Here is a 19241-nt window from a genome sequence, read left to right as displayed (position 1 = left end):
ACTGCAGGACCAAAAATCTGGAACTGAAAATCTTAGATTTTTTCACTTGCTGTCTAAACCTTGTCCCGCCTCTTGAATCTTCATTGTTCAGCTATAGAAACATTTCTCTTGATTTATGTGGTTTTGCCCAGGCAATGTGAGTGCAATTAAATATGCATGTAAGGACACTTGCGATCTTAGATCTTAACAAGGACATAACTTATAGTAACATTTCACATAAATCATAACAGCACTATAAAACTCCTGAGAAATTAAAAGCTCTGCTAAACTTGCAATTTTCATTTTTATTAATATTTGAGGGTTTTTTTTAACAGTGCACATAATAGTATATGTTCTTTTGAATTACATTTACAATTAATTTCAGAAAGTTAAATGAAATATTGCTGAGCCTATAAATGCTGGTGAAGATTAGAGGATGGTTTTGTGAACTTTCTTCTGAAACATGCGTGGGAAATTGGCAGAGGAAAGGAAAGTTGTGTTTCGTGCCCCACCTTATGTTTTATTTTTAATGTACGTTATCTGAATAAGTAGTGAGTGAATCTATGACATAAGAATCAAAAATATTCTTTTAATAGTATGTTGGCAGGATGTCTTTTATTGCCTCTCCAGCTTGTGATGTCAGGAGATAGGCTGCAAAAACAGAGTTCAGCACCCAAACAGAGAGTTCTGGTTCGATAACCAGATATAAATATTAAGCTCCCATATTAAACAGTGTCCCAAAATGCTTTCAGTTGTCCGTGAAGATGTCTGTGGCATCTCAGTAAGGATCAGGAATGAAACTATAGCACCATGATACAAGTGTCTTCTGAGCCATGTGCAACTTGCTCTTGGGTGTTCCCTAAAGGCTTGGCATTTGGGTGGTGGTTAGATTGTCTTTGCCTGAATCTGTTTCCAGCCACGGTGTTTGTGTGTTATAGTAAGGCTGCAACCTGTTTCGTTATGCTCTCGGTCTTGTAAAACACATCCTGTGCTGCTTTTGTTTTTGTGTTTGCTAAGGACAGGAATAAGTCATCACGATGCCAGCCTTACCACTGGATGAACTCCAGCTGACGGAAAAGGATCCAAAGACAGGGAAGCTGAGGACTTTACCAGCACTGGTGAGCTGTGTTTTTCTTGAAAGCCAAACAAGACCCTCAACCAAAAGTTGTTTTATTTTGAGACTTGGGCAAAACTAGCCCTGGGCCCAGGATATAGTGAAATTTGAATGGCCTCCCTGGTAGTGAAATTGTTTTTTTCCTGTGTCAGTGCATTCAGATAGTTGTGACCTTTTTTCTGATGTTGTGTCAATGAAAACTTACTGTGTTCAAAATCTATGGTAAAATGTGTTCTCCTAGAACTTCTTATCCTTCCAAGGAACAGCCCGATCAGCAAGGTAAACCTTGCTGTAATGGACCGAATGCTTTCTGAGCTTTTGCAAGCTCTGTGTGGAAGTTTAGCTCTGAGCTATAGCACTGGGATCAGTCTGTCCACTTACCGCGTCCTTTAACCTCCTGCCCTGTGGCTCTAACTTGGAACCACAGGGTGAAATCAGAAATCGGTGCCTTGTTGCTCCATGTCTAACGTGCAAGCTGGGAAGCATTGTATGCCTGCCTGTGATATTATATAAGAGCATTCAAAATTGTGCACAAAATAAAATCCACAGTGATCCCTTTTCTCTCAGAAATGAGAAGGCATGGACAGAGCTTTCTCCCTGGCCTGTTGCAGAAGAGGGATCTGCTGTTAATGCCACTTGCTATGAAGAGGTTCCCCTGGGCATATGGGTGGACTGAGGCAGAGCTGGAAGGTGCTGCTGGCTACTCAATGTGATTCTCTTTCTAAGATGGGGGTATCTGAGCAAACTGTGTTCCCTTCTCTTGGGAAGGACAGTAAAATGTTTCTTTTCTGGATTTGGTGGTCCAGAATGTTGTTCAAGATCCAGCTTGGAGGAGAAAGAGAGCATGGGCAGCATCTCAAAGCCATGGCATTAAGCTGTTGTAATCCTCCCACACCTCCAAAACAAACAGCTTTGCAAGGCTTTCAGTTAATAGAATACAAGGAGCAACATGTGCTGAATTATGAAGGTATCTGAAAATATTGCTGAAAAATATGAACGATATAAACCCACTGATCTGCTGCCTTTAAATATTAGAAAGTGGGAAGTTGTCAGGGAGCTGAAAGACACATGTAAAGTTGTTTTAAAGCATAATTTTGTATCGGTTTCCTAAAATTCTGTAGAAAGGGCAAATTGTAAGTGTGGATTCCTGTTGCTTGGTCCATGTTTTTAATACAGTGTTTTGGCTTTCTGCAGCATCCAGAAATAAAAACAGATAGGTCTTTTGTGCTATATAGACCACCACCTGTTGTCAGAGACCCTGCCTTAGCGGAAGAATTCTTGGAGCGAGCAAAATTCATTGCAAATGATCTGGACTGGCTTCTGGCTTTGCCTCATGACAAATTTTGGTGCCAGGTAATATTGTTTTGTGGGTACTGAAGAAAAAATATGAGCAGTATAGGTGCTTGTAAAAGCCACGAACTTTAAATCATGTTTTTGATAAAGACTCTCATATGCCCACTATGTCATTTGTCAGGCATTTTCATTTTGATTACTGCTTCTTAGTCTGCAAAGAATGTAATATTTCCCTATAGTTTTTTAGTTGCGGATTTCTGAAAGAGTTTTCTTGGATTTGATGGACACGTAAATTGTTTTAGCATCTTTGACTGTTTTGGTTTGCTTCTAAATTTAACTGGGATGCCTTTGAGTGCAACTCGCACGTTATAAGACTGCCTCTCACTCTTACAGTGCATGCTGCCACCTATGAATGCGTAGCCTTCCCTTCTCTCCATTTTCTTCTCTTTTGTTGTATAAGGTAATATTTGATGAGACACTTCAGAAATGTCTGGATTCCTATCTGTGCTATGCCCCTCGCAAGTTTGATGCCCTGTTGGATTTCCATCCAGAAGTGAATGACATGCAGAAATATCTTCATCGGAGTGTCTTTCTGACCTTCCTCAGAATGTCCACTCACAAGGAATCCAAGGTAAATATTGCTTTGTCTTACAGGCGCTCTGGGCTGTATAGCTTAGAAAAATAGACAAGTGGAGAAATTAATCATGTTTCTTGTTTGCGTGTCCTAGATGCGTTCTTCTTGCTGCCTGGTTTTGGCAGTCTGTTTCTCTGTATGGAGATGATAACCACTCAGCTCTGAAGTATCTGAAATATGTAATGATTTCTTAGGAAGGGAGATCCAGGCAAACAACTAGATAATAACAGGGTGGCAACATGTGGCATTATGACACAATAGAATAAGAGGAAAAAAAGAGTAAGGTGGCCTTTGCACGGCTGCAAGGAATGTAAAAGGCTGTTCAAGCCACCAGTAGTCAAGTGTTTGCTCCCTCATGCCAGCTCCTCTGCGCCATGCAGTGTTGCAAAACCTATGCTAATACCTGTTTCTCCTTGAACTTTCTCCAAGTTTTGGATGCACAATGAAATTGCTCTAAATTACTGTTTTCTTGGCATCATAATTAAAAGACATACTCATCCATACTTGTGTGAGTGCAACTCCCATGAGCAGCTATGGAATTTTCACAAGGCCCTTTGGGCTGGATGAGGCACCTTGTGTTTCAGCAATTTACTCCCTTGATATCCTCCTTGGTTTATTTTGTGCTCTTTAGTGATGATACTGATTCTTCTTGATGATCACAATGGTGACATTTAAGACATTTTGAGGAGAGGTCTTGGAGTGGGAGTTGGAGGCCTAGGGAAGGAAGACGTGAAAGGAATGCTGGAGCCTGCAGTTGGCATCACTTCAGCAAAAGTACTCAACACTTCTATGGTGCCTTTCATTCCAGGATCTGATTAAATCTTACTACTCCAATGAGGCAGACAAGCATTTGAAACGATTTTAGAGTTGAGTAACTTGAAAAGAATGGATAGTCTGTTGTCGTGCAGGCAGTCAGCAGGAGTTCTGGAAACTGAACCTAGCCAGCCTAAAGCCCTGTCCCTCTGCTTTAATAGGTAGAACGTGCTTACCATGCATCTACTACCTTGCACTGTGATTAAAAACTTTTGCCATCATAGGCAAATCAGTCTTGTAAAAATCACTGACACCAGAATCGCATTTTACCTTGATTGCTTCTCCATCTTGGAGATAATGGATTTTTTGTCATCTAGAATATTAAAAGACACTCCTTGAATGTTATGAGTCATGTGTTCTGGGTGCAGTGTTTTAGCAGTCAAGGTATAGAGCTGCAGTTCAGAAATGGTTTTTCTTCCTATTTCTTTCACCAGTGCAGTCATCGTTGGTGCCTCAATTCTACCTTATCAGGCTATCAATAACCTTAGGCTGTGATTTTGTGTGTATTTCTTTGGTGTCAATGCCAGTTAAGCTGTTCCCGTTCCTGCTCCTGAGCTGACCCCTTGTTGTGTGAGCCCAGCTGTTTATTTGGCAACGTAGTGAGCCAGATTTGGGAACTGAACCACCTGTAAACAGCCTTTTATTTTAACTTTTAGGTTGATCAGTTCAATTCAGGGTGCAGCCCAGCTGTGTAAGCAGTGGTGCTAGTCCAGTGGGGTGGATGGTGCAGTGGCAGTGGCTGGCAGCTGGGAATGTAGGGATAGAGGGGTCTGCAGGGGGACTGTAGGGGCAGTTGCTGCCTTTTATGAAACCGCAACCTTAATACAGCTTTGAGAGATGTTTTTAAAAGTGTCATTTTAATGTTGCAATTCCTGCAGAGTAAGATATGGATTATCCTTTAAATTATTATTTTATTATCAAATACTATTAAATACTAGCTTTGATTTAAAATTATCAAATTAAATTATTTTTTCTTTGTAGGATCATTTTATCACTCCCTCTGTCTTTGGAGAAATTATTTACAACAACTTTCTTTTCGACATCCCTAAGATTCTGGATCTCTGTGTGCTTTTTGGAAAAGGAAATGGTCTCCTGCTCCAGAAGATGATTGGTTAGTTAAAGCGAAGGAACAGCTTGTTGTGTTTAGGCTTTTGCTTACTCGTGAAATGGCAGGCAGTGAGTGGGGTTTTATACTGAGGTTACTGGCCTGAAAACAAGCTGCTCAACAGCAGCTGGCATCTATAATTTCTCAATAAAATGATTTTTTTTTTTTGTTCCTTGTGAACTTCATTTATGTCAAGGAATATATTGTGGCCTGCTGTTTAGCTGTCCTGAGCTGTGCTCATAGGCATGACTGAACCTTGGGTCAAGCCTCAGCAGTTATTTCCCAAACCAACTAAAAGCGCTCTCAGCCGCTGTAAGAGGACCGTGAGGGCTCTGTACTATCCAGGTAGAGAGGGGAAGGGGCAAAGAACTTTACTTCTGGGCAAGGAGGAAGGAAGGTTAGAAGATGGGGCACAGTCCGACTGCTGATACAAGTGTTCTTGTTCCCAGAGTTGGGAGCTTAGTGAAATCTGCAACAGGAATTAATTACTGGCCTGTGAATTGGGAGAACGTGAACCTTCAATGCAGACATTGATTTATATAGTGCCTTCAAACTGCAGCATACTTCAGAGCTCAAGCTGTGCTTGTCCCTAGATATCTCTGTACCTGCATAGACAATCTTAGCAGCAAGTGCCTATTAAGCAACAGCTTGGACAGCCTTGGACATTAGAACCTGCATAATGAAGAGAGGGCATATTCGTTTAGATTCTGTATTTGTCCTGTGCCCTTTTCACAAGGGAACTACCTGTGGTCTTTAACATGCACCTGAGCACAGATGGAAGAGTACCTAAACTTGGATTAAGTGAGCTGCTCTTCATGAATTCTAACCCAGTCTGTCTGCAGTTCATATAATGAAATTTTTTCCTTTCTTTGGTAGTTATTTTTGTCTCATTTCCAAGTTGACTAACATGAGAAGTACTAGAGATCATGTGACACAGCCTATCTATACAAGATTTTTGCCAAATTTCCAGACCGAGAAAAGCTTAGATAAGCCGTTGAATTTTTGAATGCTGATCCCTTTGTCCTTTTTCAGTAACTTTCACTATAAATTTGCCTGCTAAGCCTCAGGAGTAGGAAGAATGCGTAACCAAGATGGATAATTCTCTTTCAGATGTGCAGTTAAATTATCTGTGTCTTAAAATATTCTGAAGAAGACCTAAGTGTATGAAACCTCATTTGAATTATACATACCCTTTCAAGTACAACACACTAATGCTGCGTGCAAGTGACCAATGATTTGTTTACCTGATTATACATGTTATGTTGTCACAGTAATGGCATGAGCAATTCTGGTGTGTAATTTATAACTTCATAAATTTTAGGCTTTTCTCAAGGAATAAATTTTTCTGAAACCATCTCATAACTCTTACCTGTGCTCTGTCCTTGCTGAGGAACTCTGTTAATTTTCATAGTCTGAACAGTAATTCACAGGAAAATAGGCAGCCTATCTAATACTTGACCAGCATTTATGATACACCATTACTTAGTGGAGTATTTTGTAAAGGTAATGAAGTCCTAGTAACATAATAGTAGGTATTACTAAAGCCTCATTACCTTTAAGAAATATTCTATAGAACATTTTCTAGTGTATGCTGAACTGTTATCAGTAATTAAAAGTCAACTCCAGTTGTCAAATAAAGGAACTAGGAATGTTTAGTATTTACATTATTCATTGATTCCGCCTCTGGGGCGTGAATCATCTAACATCTCGTTTGCTCTGCTCTGATGAGCATATTCTCATTACTAGTCCTCCAGTTGCACTGAGCTGTTGATGGGTGAGCTTTATAGGAGGAGGCACTGTGCATGCGTTGGGCACAGATTCATTTCTTAAGTCCTAAAATGTTAGTAACGTTATCTGGAGAGGGGGGTTGCTGGTAACGCAAGTACATCCTCTGGTACAAATTTGCCTGTTAACATGACTGTCTGAACTGATGGGAAATGGTCTCTTTCTCCCCCTCTTCTCAGAAAATATCTTCACTCAGCAACCGAGTTACTTCAGTGACTTAGACGAAACTCTGCCCACTGTCCTCCAGGTACTGCTTTTCTGCGTGGCCTGGGGCTCCGGTTTCATCTAGATTATGGTGTGGGATAGTTTAGAGGGAGGAAGGGAGCAAATGTGATCAGAGGCAGGCAGAATGTATTTGTTATTCCTTTTTTATCCATTTCGTGCTAATATGGGTCAGGCGGTTTTTGAACCTTTATCTAAAACTATTGCTGATGACTGATTCCTGTTACCTTCCTTCTGCTTCTGACATTCCCTTTGCATTAACCTTGAATTTTTGTTAGGCAGATCAAATACAAAGTAACTTCTTCATGTCTGGTCCTGTGCAGGGAAAGCATTGAAACTTAAAACAACATAATAGAGACTGTGAGAAATAGCTAAGACTTGACGTAGCAGAATATGTGAGTTTTAACACTGCAGGTTCTCAGGAGTAAATGAAAATTGGGAGGGATGCATTGCTGCCATATAAATGATATCAGCACCTCTCTATTTCTAAGCTTTCATTTCTATGAGCAGTTCAAATCTTCCCCAGACTCAGTAAGCAGGATTCGCATTTAACCTGAAGGTAAATCAAGATGCCTTGACATCTTTGTACCGTGAAAATGTCATGTTTGGGTCCTCAAAAACCTCACCTATACGCAAAAATAAACAAAACCAAAAAATACTTTTTACCCCAAGACACGCATAATGTCGCTTGGCTTTTTGAAAGTTCACATTCTTCTTTCTTTGCATGTGTTAAGAAACTGCTAGAGCTAAATAGGAGAGGTGATAGCATATATTAATAATATTCATATATTAATAATATTCTAGGATGCAAGACTAAACTTTGAAATGAATTACTGGGAGAGGGCAGCAAAGATTCTGTTTGTTTGTGATATATCATGTCGGAGCAGTTTCTCTACAGACCTTTGGTTTCTTTACGCTGTATTTTGTTAACCACTGCAGAGAGATACCAGTATATCTCAAGTGTGCGCGTGTAGTAGCTCAGAGAAAGCACGGTGTTACTGATCCATAAAAGTATGTGTTTACCCCATTTCTGAAAGGAGTTGATACTGGTGCTGGTTAGGAGCTTACATGCACTGTGGAATAGCAATATTAAGCCCAAGTACTTAGTGTCAATACTTTTAGCCACCCATCCACATGGCTGAGTAAGGCTTGGCAAATCTCCTAAGATGCCAATGTAGAGGAGTAGCTTTGAAGTTGGTCCTACACCGAAGCTGGCTAGCAATCCTGAGCCTAATTCTATCAGCCTCACCCTAGATTTTTCAATTATAGCCAAGAGCCACAAAATCTGTCCTGCTAACCTCAGAAGAGAGGGCAGGAAGAGCTTTGGGAGCAGCTTGTGAGCAGTAGCTGACATTAACTTCCCAATTGTCCCGTTACTCCCTTGCAAATAGGGCTAGTCGGATCCTAGGTGGCCTCATCAGTGTTGGTAGAGCTTGCTGGCTGATTTTCTCACATAGCTAAGGATTTGGATTAGCCTGCAGTCCCTGTCTTGGCACCACCACCCTACTCAGCTGCATTTGAATTGCTTGCAAGTCACATGCAGTTTCAGAAGCATGGTGTGGCCCTTCCTGCTGTAGCCTGCAGGAAGCCCGCAGCTTTCAGCTTACATGACTCTGTGTTGTGTGGAAATAGTTTCATCTCTATTCAGCTGAACCAAGTGATCAGAGTGTAGAATACTCTTATATTGCTGTACTACAGGATAAAACATGTTCCACTGCTTTCCCCTGTCATAACGCTTCTGCTCTGTTGATCTAGGTATTCAACAATATCTTGCACAAATGTGGCTTGCAGTGTGAAGGAGCCTCTGCTGAGCCCCAGAAACTGGAAGAAAGAGTAAATGTGACTCCTGGGAACATGCCTCTCCAGGTAGAACTGTTACTCAGCGCACTGTACTGTTTGTAGGCTGAATAGCCTGTGGCGCAGTAAGACCAGGGAGAGTCATTCTGTCCCCAGATGCTGATGTCTCATACAGCACACGGTTGCTTGTTATTGTTTCGCTGTTTATCATATGACTTGCTGATAAAGCCTTTCCACCGTGGGTTTGTTGCTTTGCTCTTGTGCATTTCAACCATATCCATTGCACTGTGGGGTGTTTTTTTTTAAATTTTGTAATTTTTTTCCCCATTCAGTTCATAAGTAATGTAACAGAACATCCTACAGAAGTCTTAAAATAACCCTGAGAGTGATCAGAATTGATATTTTCTTCAGAACTGTCTGTTCAACAGTAGTGAACTTTACCTTCAATTAATTAAGAGGTTTTATTGTGCTAGGTGCTGTACAAATGCATATTGAAAGAGAGGCCCCATCTCAGTGAGCATACGGTCTTCTACAGAATCTTAGTCATATGGACTGTATGTGGGAGTTGTTACAGCTACCCTGGAAACGCATCTTACACTGAAACGGACTGCAGAAATCATCCCTTTAATTCCTGTACTACTGCTATGCAGTGCTTCCAGCTAGATGGGGAAGAATATTATATGTGGAAGATTTATGGAGGGCAAATGCCACTGTCCGAAACAGGATCTGATGAGGGTTCTCTTTATTTAACAGAATCTTTAATGAGAGCAAGCAGTTGGGATTGTATTATAGGTAAAGCACAGACGCTGTCTCTGTCTACCTCTGTACCCAATAACGCACAATGTGCATGTGATTGAAGGCAAACTCTCTTCCTGCAGTCAAGAAAAAGGCTTAGTCCGAACATGGTGTGTCCCTGTTAGAGTGGGTTATACTGTGTTGCCAGGAAAGCTTGTGTGGCTTTTTTTCCCTCTTAGTAATTGCTCTTTCTCTCTCAGGAGCTGAAGGATATTGTGCTGTACTTGTGTGACACTTGCACGACACTCTGGGCGTTTCTTGATGTCTTCCCATTGGCTTGCCAGACCTTCCAAAAACATGACTTTTGCTACAGGTACCTCTCAGACTGAAGACAGAGCTTGTCTTGGTGAAGCAGAAATACCAAGTGTGCTGCTCTGCCCTGTCCCAGTGCCTTCATCGTTGAAAGAATTGGCAGATTAAGCATAACTAAAGACTGCTAGGCTTGCACTGATGGGAGTACATAGACTCCCAGTAAATCAAATGAATTAATGTAGGGATGCCTAGAGTTTGTCTGTGATATGTTCACCTTCGTTGTTGTCCTTGAGAGAGTCTAGAGCTGGGCAACCCTGTACAGTTTCAGGACCCAGCTAAATAGTACTCAGTGTGCTTTGGAAAGCTTGGAGGGACCAACAGAGAAGAGCTGTGGACAAAAACGACTTCCTGCTGTAGGACCTGAACCAAGGGGAGCAGAAAGTCTCAGTCCATGAGGGACCATCGCTCCCAGGAAAGCATTTGTTTGATGTTATGCCTAAGTTTTATGTTAGAGAATATTGCTGAGCTTTGGCAAAAGCTGAGTGAGTGGTACCACCTTCCTGGGAGAAGGTGACAAGCCAGCACTGTCACAACTGTGCTGTCAGTGAATTCCTTTGTCTAGCTGGATCACGGTGGCGATGAGTCAGGAGCCAGGACGGTCACAAGGACCAGGCAGGAGTGTGTTTCTGCAGAGGCTGCAAGTCCTTGAGTGGCACTTACCTGGAGCAGACTGGGTGTTTTAAGCCCTCACCTCATCTTGTACAGTCCTGCCCTAACAGCCTCCGTTAAGGACAAACTGAAGTGTTAATTTCTTGTCCTTATTTCCCCCATTTTGTTTGCCTGTTGCTGTGAATGAACACTCATTTTTTGCTTCTGTTTCCAAACATGTTGCAAACCTCTGAGGTCTCATAAGCTCCGAGTGGTTTATGGACCACAGGTTGAGTAATACTGCTGTAGGGTGTTCAGGTTTCTGTGCTCTTTGGTTGTTGTTGTCAAGTTGGTTATCGAAAGAAGAGCAGGTTGGTGGAGTGCTGGTGGCTGTTTGGATTGGCAAGCCACGCTGCTTGCATGCTTGGTTACTCGGAGAAGGAAAGCCTTTGCTTTTAATTCTATCGTTGATGTTAGAGATGCACCAAAAAACATCCTGATCTCTGTACAGTGGGACAGCAGCAACATTTTCGTTACTTCTCAATATGGACTCATCACTGGGTCTTTGGAGTGTGGGGAGGGAAAACTGATTTACATGTCATCTTTTTGGCACCTCTGTGAGCCTGAATCATTCTGTTGGCACTTGCTAATCTCTCTCCCTAAATGAAAGTATGAGCCTGATTCTGCTACATTGCCTCAAGGACACTCATTTAACATGTTTGGCTCTTATATGAGACATGCACATAATGTTGCTAATGGAGCCTCTGCTCCTCAGTTCAGCAGGCTTGGCTTTTGGGCAAAGTGCTGTTAACCATTAGTTATAGCATCTAGCTACTCATGAAGCAGGACCTGCTGTTATTGTGTGAGGGCAGGTTTCTCAACATCTCCTAGTGCTTTGTCCCTGAACAGAAAGGCTCTGTGGGGGCTGTTTGGCACATAAAATGTGAAACTGGACCAAACTAACTTTTTTGTTTGCTTGTTTCTTCCTGCCCCCACCCTATTGAAACATCCTCTTAAGCTTTCTGCTTATCAAATACCTCCATCTAAATGCTCACCTAGAGCAGAGCCAAATAGCAAGACTTCGTTGGAAATCACGTCCTGTTTCATATCCGATTTTTTAGTGTAGCAAGATAGAGCCTTGAGGATTTTGGGGTGGGAGGGGGTGTCTCATGAAAGACTCGAGCATATCAGCTCTTTGCAGACTACAGATTTGTGTTTGGGATGTTTCTCAGTTGGGCGGATTGTTCTTCTATTCAGTAGCATGATGCTTTTTAAATGCATTTCTTTGGCTACAGCTTCCAAGATATTTTGATGGTTTCCTTAGAGCGCTGCTCTTTGCCTATCACATATTTGCTTGCTTGTGTTTCAGGGGAAAAATAACAAAACGGTAATACTAATGAGTACTGCTAGTGAGGAGAATTTAATGAAATTAACCATATGACTTATTTTTTAGCAAATGATTTTTGAAACCTCAGTTGACAGTTATTGTTTTGTTGTCCTTTTTTACAGATTAGCTTCGTTTTATGAATTGGCAATTCCTGAGCTGGAATCTGCAATTAAGAAGAGGCATTATGAGGATAACAGGTGAAAATGTCTGAGAAGGCTTGCTTTTTCAATGAGAATCTCCCAGGGCTTAGTTAAAAAAGTGCTTCGTGCTGCTTTGCCCACCTCTGCAGTCCTTCTACTTTTTTATGCTGCTTCAAAGATCTCTGAAGAGACAGCTTTTCTAATTCCAAAAGATCTTTCTTGGGCAGCGGGGTGACGAATGATTTCTTTTACTGCTCTCGAAGAAGAGGCTTGATGAGAGATGTATCTAAATCGTAACAGAGTGCAAAAAGATCGATGGTATCTCTGTGTAACCTGGTCTCATGGCATTTTAAAGCACAGACTATGCTGATACAGATGAGATATCATTTGTCTAGCTGTCAGGTCAATTGGTGGCTGAGAGCAACTTTGTTTAGAGCATGGGTTTTGCTTAATCCATGATTATGAAATGGCTCTAATCTCTGGTTCTTGCAGCAAAGAAACAATTCGGCTAATGAAATTCCTCCTGTAGAGGGATTTCTCTGCAGAAAAGTGTGTGTTAGAGAATCAGATTTCCTATGCTGATACTAACAGTGGTTTTGTTTGTTTTCAACTCTGAAGTGTTTTTGCTGATTTGTGGAGGAGAATTTCCCATTCCAAGAAGAAGGTGATGGAAGCTTTTCACATCCTTATAAATCAAATCTGTCTGCAGCCCATCTTAGAAAACAGGTATTGGCACTTGAGCTCTGTGGTACTAGCCAATTACTTGATTGCCTTCAAGAAGAAAATTGTTCCTTGGTTTCCAGATTTACTGGAGGAAATGAACAGTTATTGCTATTTGTTTTGGGGTCATGTCCAAAGACTTTGGCTGAGATCAGAAGTCTGTTGTCCTCGATAGCAGGGAAGAAGCTATGTCTGATCCAGAATTGATTTGGTGAGCTGTGTATTGACCCTACCAAAGCAAGATAAGGTCATGGTCCAATGAGCATGCTAACCTCACTTTATGGCCATATTGCAATTTATAATGCTGTGTGTGGAAGCCTTTGCTGAGACACCTTAACAATGCATCATTTTTATTAAAAAACACTGTTTTCAGTGATCTTAACTATATGTACTGGTGCCTTAGCCCAGTTCTTCCCCCCTCCTATTTTGAAAATTGGCTAGCTAATAAGAAATGCTTCTTATCTATAATTGTGAGTAATCGCAAAATGAAGGCAAGTATAATTATCCTTACTTTGTAAGTGGAGAAATTAAGACAAGTGAAGTGACTCAAAACCATGCTGCATAGTGGGGACAGAGCCAAGAACCTGGGTCTTGCTTGCAAGACCAGTGCTCTATCATCCTGGGCTATCTTTGCCCCGTATTCATTACAGGTTTTGTAGATTGCTGGTCTCTGTGGCTCCTGTTCTGCTTGAATAATTTTCGTGGTTTGATATGAGTAAAGTTGTCCAAGAAGACTAAGAGGGTCTGTTGGTTGAATTCCTTATGGATTTGCTGGATTGACTTCCTCTGTGGCTTTGGTTAAACCACCTAATCTGTCTGTGCTACAATTCTAATTCTTAAAGTGGTAACAGTAGCCTTGCCATACCTGAGCGCTGCCTTTCTGCACTCACAGGAATATTGAAAATAAAAATGAAGCAAAGGCTGTAACATTTTCAGATTCCACAGTATTCAAGACTACATGTATATATTTCAGAGAGATAAAAAGAGCAGTAAAGGGCAGATCCAGAAACTCATTCTCAGTTTGATGGGAGCTGAGGTTACTGTGAAAGTGATGCTTCCAGCTTCTAGGGAAATGCCTTTTCTTAGTACTGATCCACTGCAGGGAGTGTTCTGCCCTGCCTCAGCCCTGCGGCTTGATGCATAATCAGCAAGGGGAAGTTTAGGCGTTATAACAGAACAGTTGCAATAGGAGTTTGCTTGGCATATGTTCTTGCATAGGTGAGCACATACTTTCTGGGAGGTTCAGTGGTATAATCCCAACATACATAATACCGTGCAATTACAAAAGCTCTACACACCCTTTTCTGCATATTGCAAGTCTGAGACATCAAACTATGGTTTATAAAGTCTATCAAAAGTTTTAGATCTGAAGCCTTATCACAATTAGGATTCTAGCTTGCTGAAATATTTGCTGAAGCCATAAAAGCTTGTTTCCATTTGACTCTCTGTTCCTATGAAAGCCAAAAAGTGGCCCAAAATCTGATTTCAGATGGGATTTTCCCTGATGTATGAGTGTTACTAGTTTGGCTAGCAAGGCAGAATGTGGAGATTCTGCAATGTGGTAGGCTCATCACTGGATTTTTCACTCTGTTGTGCCAATGTTTTTTGCAGCTGTGAGAATATTCAGCCTTTTATTGAGGAATTTCTACAGATCTTCACTTCAGTGCTTCAGGAAAGGAGGTGAGTCTGGCTGAATGAGACCCAAGGGGAGGGTCAGCTTGCCTTCCTCTTTCATTCTTTACAGCAGAATTGCCCGAGACATTATTATGAGGTGTTATGATGCATTTGAGAGTTAGAAATCATTCTAACTAGTTGGGAAAACTGCTGTGAGAGGATTTCAATTTGTAGTACAGACTTTATTGTAAAGGTGAGGAGGGTGTTGCGTGGTGTTGGAAAATGTTGTTGTTCACTCTTTTTAATTCGGAATTTGCAAAGTGGAGGTTAGTGATTTAGCTATTACAGCTAGCTTGACAAGTTCGGCCATTATTACTAATCTAGCTTTTCAACTGGGGTGACCAGACCACAAAGATACTGAGTGCCAACACTGAAGATGGAAAGTGAACAAGTGACAGAACTGGGAATCAGATCTTGTGTTCCTGATGCTGCTGTCGTTCTGATCATGTTCAAAGCATAAACCATATTTTCTCTGTAACAGGGCACTGGGTGATGGGTCATAGTATCATAAGGAGTGTTGAAACTGGCTGTGATGGGTTAGTGGGGAGTGCTGCAGTGTAACAGGAGTAAAATCAGACATGGCAACATGTGCCGTGTTCAGTATTGGGTGTGAGAGGTTCTGTATGTTCCTACCTGGGCAGTGAAAAGGTCACATTGCATAGCAGGGATGGCGGCATGTGACAGCTCTGCAGGTAATTTACTCCTGAGTTTGACTGATTAAGCTTGCTTCTGCATTTTCAGATTTCTCCGTGACTATGACGAGCTGTTTCCTGTTGAAGATGATGTCAGTCTGCTTCAGCAAGCATCCTCCACATTGTATCCTTTGCTGTTAACAGGTGTGCACCTCAGTGTTTTGCAAACCCAGCTGCTCTTAGATTCACAGAATCACAGAATCGCTGAGGTTGGAAGGGACCTCTGGAGATCATCTAGTCCAACCCCCCTGCTCAAGCAGGGTCACTTAGAGCACATTGCACAGGATTGTATCCAGGCGTGTTTTGAATATCTCCAGAGAAGGAGACTCCACAACCTCTCTGGACAACCTGTGCCAGTGCTCTGTCACCCTCACAGTGAAAAAGTTTTTCCTCATGTTAAGATGGAAGTGTCTGTGTTTCAGTTTGTGCCCGTTGCCTCACGTCCTGTCACTGGGCACCACTGAAAAGAGTCTGGTCCCATCCTCTCGACACCCTCCCTTCAGATACTTGTACACGTTGATAAGATCTCCTCTCAGCCTTCTCTTCTCCAAGCTAAACAGGCCAAGCTCTCTCAGTCTTTCCTCATAAGAGAGATGTTCCAGTCCCCTAATCATCTTTGTAGCCCTTCGCTGGACTTGCTCCAGTAGTGCCACATCCCTCTTGTACTGGGGAGCCCAGAACTGGACACAGTACTCCAGATGTGGCCTCACCAGGGCTGAGCAGAGGGGGAGAATCACCTCCCTTGACCTGCTGGCAACACTCTTCCTGATGCACCCCAGCATACCATTGGCCTTCTTGGCCACAAGGGCACATTGCTGCCTCATGCTTAACTTGGTGTCCACCAGCACTCCCAGGTCCTTCTCCGCAGAGCTGCTTTCCAGCAGGTCAACCCCCAACCTGTACACCCGAGTACATGGGGTTATTCCTCCCTAGGTGCAGGACCCTGCACTTCCCTTTGTTGAACTTCATGAGGTTCCTCTTTGCCCATCTCTCCAGCCTGTCCAGGTCCCTGTGAATGGTAGCACAGCCCTCTGGTGTATCCGCCACTCCTCCCAGTTTTGTATCATCAGCAAACCTGCTGAGGGTGCACTCTGTCCCTTCATCCAGGTCATTGATGAAGAAGTTGAACAATATTGGACCCAGTACTGACCCCTGGGGGACACYGCTAGCTACAGGCCTCCAACTAGACTGTGCTGCTGATCACAACCCTCCAAGCTCTGCCATTCAGCCAGTTCTCAATCCACCTCACTGTCCACTCATCTAGCCCACACTTCCTGAGCTTGTCTATGAGGATGTTATGGGAGGCAGTGTCAAAAGCCTTGCTGAAGTCAAGGTAGACAACATCCACTGCTCTCCCCTCATCTACCCAGCCAGTCGTTCCTTCACCTCCGTGGCACTTCCTCTGCTGCTGCCTCTGGTTAAGCTGCATGACTGGCAGCAAGTGAGGGAAAGCTTGCTTTTAGGGAAAAAAAAAAAGGGGGGAGGGGATGTTGATGTAGGCACATGCGTGGGAGTCACTGAAAACACAGAGCTACTTCATGGCAAGGTCTGAGTTTGTGCATCTCTAGAACACGAGAAATGTCCTTAATGTGGTCTCTTAGAGATGAGACCAGGACAGCCTATATCCTCCAAGCAGTGGAAAGTGCATGGGAAGGGGAAGACAGGAAAAAAGCACAAGTTGTTAAAGATCCAACACCACCAGCAGCATCTAATGCAGCATCAGCAAAGGTGGAGAACAATTCTGAGGACCTGGAAGAGCTTGGGGCTGCGTATGCATCAGAGGATGAGGTGAGTAGAACTGTATGGATAGGGCTGGGTTCTGCTCTCTCTGTCCTCACATCATTTGTCTGTGAAGAATGGATTGGTTTGCTTGGCTTTTAGGCTGATGTGAAATTTAGTCTCCCTTCTTGCATTTGCTAAGTTTCAGTGCAGGCCCATGTGCCCAATGAAATGAGAAACAAGCTACATCCTAATACACAGAATGGTTAAGGTTGGAAGGGACCTCTGGAGATCATCTAGCCCAACCCCCCTGCTCAAGCAGGGCCACCTAGAGCACATTGCCCAGGACCATGTCCAGATGGCTTTTGAATAGCTCCAAGGATGGAGACTCCACAACCTCTCTGGGCAACCTGTTGCAGCGCTCTGTCACCCTCCCAGTAAAGATTTTCCTCACGTTCAGATGGAACTTCCCGTGTTCCAGTTTGGGCCCGTTGCTTCTTGTCCTGTCACTGGGCACCACTGAAAAGAGTCTGACCCCATCCTCTYGACACCCTCCCTTCAGATACTTATGCACATTGATAAGGTCCCCCCCTCAGCCTTCTCTTCTCCAGGCTGAGCAGGCCCAGGTCTCGCAGCCTTTCCTCCTAAGAGAGATGCTCCAGTCCCCTAATCATCATCTTAGCCCTTTGCTGGACTCTCTCCAGTAGCTCCATGTCTCTCTTGTATTGGGGAGCCCAGCACTGGACACAACACTCCAGATGCRGCCTCACCAGGGCTGAGTAGAGGGGAAAGATCACTTCCCTCGACCTCTTCCTAATGCACCCCAGGATACCATTGGCCTTCTTGGCCACAAGGACACACTGCTAGCTCATGSTTAACTTGKTGTCCACCAGSACTCCCAGGTCCTTCTCTGCAGAGCTGCTTTCCAGCACGTCAACCCCCAACCTGTACACCCGAGTACATGGGGTTATTCCTCCCTAGGTGCAGGACCCTGCACTTGCCTTTGTTGAACTTCAGGAGGTTCCTCTTTGCCCATCTCTCCAGCCTGTCCAGGTCCCTGTGAATGGTAGCACAGCCCTCTGGTGTATCAGCCACTCTTCCCAGTTTTGTATCATCAGTAAACCCGCTGAGGGTGCACTCTGTCCCTTCATCCAGGTCATTGATGAATAAGTTGAACAATATTGGACCCAGTACTGACCCCTGGGGGACACTGCTAGCTACAGGCCTCCAACTAGACTCTGCACCGCGGATCCTGGCTTTGTCATTGAGCAAAGTGCTTCTAACTCCCTTTGACTTGTGTTTCCTATTGCTGTGGTTTGTTCAGATATTGCACTTCATCACTGCATTGTGAAGGTGTGTGATATTTTTTAAACACACAGTCCATGTATTGTTTGAGGAAGGGATTCTCCACAGTATCCCAGCTGACTCAGGAACAGACATGAGTAGGTGTGCACCCAACTCTGTGTCATAAACCTTGCATAGTATAAACAGCTTAGCTGATTTGTTTTGTGACTTCAGTCTTTGACTTCTCTGTGTTAAATCCTGATAACCCGAACTGCTCCTTTCCCTTTTACATTGTGTGTACCTGCCTTCCCTCAATTGCTGTCTCTTTCCAGTAATGCATCCAATTCTCTTTGGTGTGTATATATAGTGTGCCGGTGCAGCTGCTGCACCCGCTGCCAAGGTGTTAGGAGTGGAGCTGGACTCTCTGATCTCTCAAGTGAAAGACCTGCTGCCAGACCTTGGCGAGGGCTTCATCCTGGCCTGCCTGGAAGAATACAGTTACAACGCAGAGCAAGTGATCAACAACATCCTAGAAGATAAGCTGGTGCCGTCCTTGGATAAGCTGGAGCGAACGATGCAAAGGTGTGGGTCAGGATATCTAGCACTGCTTTGATGCCTTTTGATTTTAGTTTGTGGCTTATCATTTAACATCCTTCTTGTTGAAGGTTAGAAACCTGTAGAGCTCAAAGAAGTTGCATATGCATTTTCTTGGGGTCGATAGCTGCCATGAGAGCTTCTGACTGCCATCTGTCACTAACCTGCTGCCCTCATTCCGTCCCTGAAGAGGACGGGAATGCTCAGTGTTCAGTGTTTCAGTACAGCAGAGGCTGGGTCATGTTTTGTAACAGGGAGACAAAAATACTTGTCCATTAAATACTCAAATAAAACCCATTAAAATTCCATCGAGGGGGGCACTGGCTTGTTGTGGGTGGAGCAATATAATGTTGTTGCCTCCAAAATTTATTTTGTGGCAGAGGACAGGATCACAGATGTTAACATCCCAGCTGTCCTGCAGGAAAGGGCATCTTCAAAGGGACTAATTCAGCTGGAATTCAACCTGCAGGGCAAAATACGGTATTTGAAGGGCTACTGTTTTCCGGTTGAAGTCACGTTGGGGAGCGATTGGAAATGGCAGTTCAGATCCACTTTTATCTACCCTTTGACAAAGTTGCCAGGCTTTTGCTTACT

The 19241-nt window shown here is 43.2% G+C and overlaps 1 protein-coding gene across 5 annotated transcripts in view; it reads left to right on the top strand.

Moving 5' to 3' along the window:
• The window catches only part of ASCC2 (activating signal cointegrator 1 complex subunit 2), a 38386-nt gene that overhangs the window by 1248 nt on the left and 17897 nt on the right, over positions 1-19241 (top strand). For 4 of the 5 annotated variants that reach the window (XR_003255299.1, XM_026076601.1, XM_026076600.1 and 1 more), the window contains exons 2-14: positions 997-1097; positions 2288-2446; positions 2847-3017; positions 4815-4944; positions 6903-6970; positions 8701-8811; positions 9738-9850; positions 11947-12021; positions 12583-12690; positions 14296-14364; positions 15100-15174; positions 16652-16838; positions 18421-18635. Coding sequence is in view for 4 of the 5 variants with exons in the window: in XM_026076601.1 (XP_025932386.1) it covers positions 1017-1097; positions 2288-2446; positions 2847-3017; positions 4815-4944; positions 6903-6970; positions 8701-8811; positions 9738-9850; positions 11947-12021; positions 12583-12690; positions 14296-14364; positions 15100-15174; positions 16652-16838; positions 18421-18635 (1562 nt within the window). In the remaining variant the exon portion in view is untranslated. The remainder of the gene's footprint in view (positions 1-996; positions 1098-2287; positions 2447-2846; positions 3018-4814; positions 4945-6902; positions 6971-8700; positions 8812-9737; positions 9851-11946; positions 12022-12582; positions 12691-14295; positions 14365-15099; positions 15175-16651; positions 16839-18420; positions 18636-19241) is intronic. The other variant, XM_026076599.1, reaches the window with a different exon arrangement.

The sequence above is a fragment of the Apteryx rowi genome, unplaced genomic scaffold (genome assembly GCF_003343035.1).
Source record: "Apteryx rowi isolate R43461 unplaced genomic scaffold, aptRow1 scaffold_434, whole genome shotgun sequence".
NCBI classification, from domain to species: Eukaryota; Metazoa; Chordata; class Aves; order Apterygiformes; family Apterygidae; genus Apteryx; species Apteryx rowi.
This window is presented reverse-complemented; position numbering and strand designations above follow the sequence as displayed.